This window comes from Aplysia californica, unplaced genomic scaffold, assembly GCF_000002075.1.
Source record: "Aplysia californica isolate F4 #8 unplaced genomic scaffold, AplCal3.0 scaffold00022, whole genome shotgun sequence".
Classification (NCBI taxonomy): domain Eukaryota; kingdom Metazoa; phylum Mollusca; class Gastropoda; order Aplysiida; family Aplysiidae; genus Aplysia; species Aplysia californica.
The window spans coordinates 1,534,461-1,540,262 of NW_004797292.1; the positions used below are offsets into that span (position 1 = coordinate 1,534,461).

At 41.0% G+C, this 5,802-nt stretch overlaps 1 protein-coding gene across 1 annotated transcript; it reads left to right on the top strand.

The window, feature by feature from the left end:
- Positions 1-533: 533 nt before the first annotated feature.
- LOC101862851 (toll-like receptor 4) lies at positions 534-4,227 on the top strand (the record flags this gene model as incomplete). Its single annotated transcript, XM_005090830.3, is given in 1 exon segment — positions 534-4,227. A coding segment is annotated over 1 exon segment (3,282 nt), but the record flags the coding sequence as incomplete, so codon positions are not given.
- Positions 4,228-5,802: the final 1,575 nt, after the last annotated feature.

A 5,802-nucleotide genomic window follows, 5' to 3' on the forward strand; every position in this document is an offset into this window, starting at 1 on the left:
ATCTCGGGGATTAAGCTTTAGAACCCCCCCGTGTTACGTGAAAGTCCTGGAAGTTGAAACCTTATTTTATTTGCATTTGTTTTTCCTAACTTTGCTCTCTCCATCCTCCCCCCCCCTCTCTCTCTCTCTCTCTCTCTCTCTCTCTCTTTCTCTCTCTCTCGCTTTCTCTCTGTGTCTCTCTCTCTGTGTCCATCTCTCTCTGTCTCTCTCTCTCAGTCTCTTTATATATATATATATATATATATATATATATATATATATATATATATATATACATATATATTTGTATAAATATACATATATAATATATTATATATATATATATATATATATATATATATATATATATATATATATATATATATATATATATGTCTTTCTCTATATATTACATATAAGTGTGTGTGTGTGTGTGTGTGTGTGTGTGTGTGTGTGTGTGTGTGTGTGTGTATATGTGTGTGTGTGTGTATCCATTACAGGTGCATGTATTATATTCCCTGTCTTGAGACTGTATCTTTTTCTTTCCTTTACAGAAAATGATGGCAGGACCAAAGGCTATTATTCTGCTGGGCCTTGTCGTCTTATTGAAAGATTTTGTCCAAACTGCAATTCCACCGACTTCCCCAGAGGCTGAAAGCGACGCATTGATCGACAAGGTTGTAGAAAAAAACCTGTCTGCTTGGGAAAAGGAACGGCCGCTTACCCCAAGAGCCAAGTCCGGAGATGAATATAGACGCGACCTCAGTGACCCGGAAAAATTGTCGAAGCAAACGTCCCGAAAATCCCAGAGAATCAGAAGGAAGGATCTCTTGGACGTGTCCCAAGGATTGACGAGTGATCCGAACAGCAAGGAAGAAACAGATGACCGAACTCTGACCTGTGAGGACGAGTCACTGCCAGATTGGAAGACGTCTGCTGGCCATGACGTGTACAACTGTAGCGCTTCAACGGATTGTATCTGCCACCAAGAGGAACATAATCAGCGCATTCAAGCCAACTGTTCTTCCCTTCGTCTGTACCGCATTCCACAAGACCTTCCCCCAAAAATTTACAAGTTGACACTTAGTGAAAATAGGCTACGTTCTTTTAATCTGTCAATTTTGCTTGACTACCCTGGGCTTGCCTTTGTCGACGCTCAACAAAATAAGATGACCTCACTTGTTCAGTCTACTGCAGTAACTGCCTCTTCCTCTTTGTTGATTTTGTTATTGGGCAAGAACAATTTTACTTCAATTGGAGAGGATGCTTTCAAAATGCTGCCTTCTTTGAGACAATTATCCTTGAATGATAATAGGATTCAGTCTCTTACAAACTTGTCATTCTCTGGGCTAGACCAGTTGGCAATATTAGACTTATCTTTGAATGACATCAAGCATATAGAGCAAGGAACATTTGACAGCTTACCGAAATTACATACATTGCTTCTTAACAACAACCCTCACTTGAGTTATTACCCTGCACGTATGGCCCCTCGGCTTTTCAAGAATTTACGATCTCTCATTGTATTAAACCTAGCCGGTAGCAGTGGTGGAGCTATTAGGTACCCGGATGAGGCTCTAGGCTATTTGACAAATCTAAGGGAGTTAAATATGGACGGTTTGGCCAACGGTGCTGTTTTGGGTCCCCAAGTAAAACATCTTAAAAAGCTCAAATCTCTTAAAGTTGGCGTTGGAGAGAAAAACCATTGTAATATTGGGAATTTGACCTCATCATTTTTCAAGAATACGCCACACTTGACATCACTAGAGATACAATTCTGCTTGATGGCATCGATCAGCAGTGACGCTTTTGTCAACACGACCAAGTTACAACGTTTAAAGATTTCTTATTCCAAGGACCTTGGCGTCAGTAAAGCTTTGCGCTCGTTGGCTAGTTTACAAAATTCTTCATTGAAATCTCTAGAACTTGTCCATCTAGTTCACCACAACGGTCTCCCTTGTAGGTACTTGACTGAGGAGGATTCGAAATTCATCAAAAACACTATGCTTGAACTGCTGGATTTGTCGGATAATTTACTCGCTATGGTCGAGATGAATTTCTACAAGGCTCTCCCACAAACATTAAAGACACTAGTACTGAGAAATAACAGATTTTCCGTAAATACTTTTCAACTCTCCTCTTTGGCCAGCATGAACAATCTTACGAAATTAGATTTAACTTCTCAAGACATTGGGAAAGTAAAAGCATTACAACCGAAGCCACATGAAAACAAAGATAGCGAGGCATGCGAGGTTATGCTTCCAGACATGATAGACCCAGAGGCGTATTCGGGTGGATTTCTAAGCAAATATGAATTTCCAGCAATGTCGAAGCCGTTTCTTCATACAGAACTGCCAAATTCAGAAGACAGGACTGATACCGGAGATAAAACTCGAGAGAAGATGAATACAGACGGCTTAACAATTCTGCCCATAAATACAGTTCAGAAGTTTTCGATGCCTCCAAATTTGCAAACGCTTTGGGCACCACAGTTTTTACTATATGGCGAATTAGTCTTGTTTCACAGGGAGAATAAAAAGTTAGAAGAGATAGATTTTTCTTTCAGTGTTTTGCCCAGCTGGGGTAACGGCAAGCTGTATGGGAATGTAAGAAATATTTCTCTAGAGGGGAACTATTGTCAATACATCCGTCCAGGCTTTTTTCCTGGAAACAATTCCCTTGAACTGCTGAACATTCGTAACAATATACTGGGCCCACAGTTTGCTAACGACGAACAGGGAATAATCTTCAAACGACTTGCTCGTTTACTTTGGCTAGATTTGTCCATGAATTTAATTTATAAGTTGCCTCCCGACTTTTTCAAGGGTTTAAGTAGACTTCGTGAGTTGATATTATCAGATAACAAACTTCAGAGTTTGAATTTTAGCGTATCCAGTATGCCACACTTGACAACAATTGACGCCAGCAAAAACTCTATCGCGTGGATTGGTAGAAGAACACGAGATGGTCTGGACACATTAGCTCTCCACCATCCCGTGAGTTTAGATTTGCGGAAAAACCCACTCCCTTGCACTTGTAAAGGTATCGAAATATTATCATGGTTAGCAACGACCAACGTCCATTTAACGGGTGAAGACTTCCTGGTTTGTCGCTTTGAAAGCAATGATTACGACACTATAGGAAACCTAAGCCAGCGTGTGATGTCTATGAAGAGACGCTGCACACCGTGGTTCAATGTGGTCTTTATTTCTGTTGCATGCCCCTCGTTATTCCTTGTTCTCTCGAGCGTATTCTTGGTGTATCGGTACCGCTGGAAGTTACGATACCTGCACAAAGTGAAGTTTTCCAAGTGGTTTGGGTTTCATCCAAGTACGCAAACGTCACGCCACAAGTTCGATGCTTTCGTAATATACGCTGAAGAAGATAGAGATTTTGTCTTACACACAATGCTGACAGAGCTGGAGACAAACCGAGGTCACAAACTTTGTGTTGCAGAACGAGACTTCATGCCAGGCACCTACATCACCACAAACATAACGTGTGCTGTGCAAAGTAGCACATTCACCCTCCCTGTGATCTCCCCTGACTTCCTCGATGACGAGTATTCAGAATATGGCGTCCAGATGGCGCTTTGTGAGATGGTCTTCGAGAAGCGTCCGGTGCTGCACTTGTTCCTGCGTACGCCCATGGACTACCGGCTGCTATTCAGGGACCTCCTGGTGGTGCTGAGGGATGACAAGTACACAGAGTACCCACCCCAGGCAGAGCTCGAGGACGACAACATCAACAAGAACTTCTGGGATGCGCTGTCACAGATGATTGGTCACTCAGATAGCCAGTTGGAGCCCAGGTTAGATTTAAGTGGAGAATTATAACAGCTTTGTTCTTGGCAGGCTCGGACGGGAAGCAATCATGGCCCGACTGGAGCCAGTCACAACCCGGGTTTCAACCAATCACTAGCCTGGACAAGAACCAGTCACAGCCCACTTTGGTTCCAATGGAAATATTTTGGGTAGTGTTTTTCTTCTGGCCCGAACCTTTACAAATCACACAAGGCTGTTCTGATGTCGATACGAAAACGGCTCAAATTTGTTCTTCGTCACGAAGACACCTTAATCGGCGATTTACCTATCACCCAGAAGATTATTAGAGCCAACATCGGGTTAGACTTTTAGTTTCAGACTTGATATATTTTTCTCTATACCGAACGCCAGACAGTTGAAAATTCGCTTCACGATGTTTCTGACTTGTTCGCATTGTGGGATAAACTCTGACCTCCTTCACAAATAAAAAAAGTGGTGACTCATTGTCTTTTCTTGCTATGGTACAGATAAATGTTCATCGTGGTGGGTTATTTGGTCAACCCGTAACCTTGTATTGTTATACCAAAGACTGTGCACTCTGATGTAATTCCGGTTCACCATGAAGCTCATCGTTTTTCTCTATTTGGGAAAAAGTGAAAGGCAAGGAGGAAAAGATGCACTCGATCATACCGAGACCGGTAATTTGCTCTTAATTTGCGCGCCCACGGGGCACCAGCGCAGTCAAGTTGTTTTTTCTAGAGAACACAGGGTGGCCGTCATGATAGCTTCCGGTATTATTATTATTATTATTATTATTATTATTATTATTATTATTATTATTATTATTATTATTATTATTATTATTATTATTATTATTGTTATTATTATTGTTATTATTCATGTCCATGGGACAACCACTCAAAGGCACTATCAATTTTAATCAAAGACTGTTCTCTTGCTTTTCTGTTTGCATGTGGCATTAGGAAACTCTCATAATAAGCAAAACACGTTCTGAGGTTTGTATACATAAAAATATATTTACACATAGAGACTAGACGAACGGTCAGTCTACATTTTTTTTATATGTACAAAGAAGTCTGTGCCCTTGATGAGCCTACCCCTGCACCTAGTGATTTCTTGACCACTACATACTTTATACACGAATTTCCCTTTTGGCTCCGTCCTTTCGGAGATGAACGTTAAACTCAGAGGTCCGCCTCTTAAAAAACCTAACAGTGTTGATAGGGGCGTTAAACCTATACCATTTTCACCACTACATATTTAATAAATCAACCACAGGACACACGCAGATATGGTGTTGTCTCTCTCCCCCGGAGTGGAAAACAAAAAGAAAAGTTAACCCGATGAAATGGAACGTGTCTTGTGGGGAAATACATGTAGATCTAGTTGACGATCATCCCGTCTACACATTGGTGGTGCTGATTAACGAGATACGAAAAAGGCTATTAGGTTATCAAACGCATCGCGCGTCACAGTAAGAACCATGAACAATGATATCATCCTCCAGTGCGATTTGATCACAGTGAAGACAGTAAAGGATGCCCCCCCCCCCTCCCCGTGAAGAAAGGATTTCTAATAGGACTAAAGCAACCAGACATCAATAATATGCAGCATTTCCGATGCAAAAAAAAGAAGCGATATTATTTGTCTTCATCGACGATTTAGCACAAATTTAAAGGCTTCCAAACAAAATGTCTACGAAGAATGTTACTAATAAAATGCAATGAATATAATATTACAAATAATGAAGAGTTGGAAAAAGTCGGAATTGAAGATGTCGACACAACAATAAAAAAGAGGCTCTCACTGATGCTAAGGAAAGGTGAGCAGGGAAAAAGGTATTAAACATCGAATCCATTAGGACCGGTGGCATTCACAGCTTGCCCGTGTGAATGAGCGTGGTGGCATTCAAAGTGAATCAAAGCATACCTCTTTGTAAGGTTTCTTGGTACGGTTTGCGACATATTGGAAGAATCTGTGAAAATGCTTGGCTATTATTATTATTTCCCCTTCTGTTACTAATGATAGACCAGGTCAC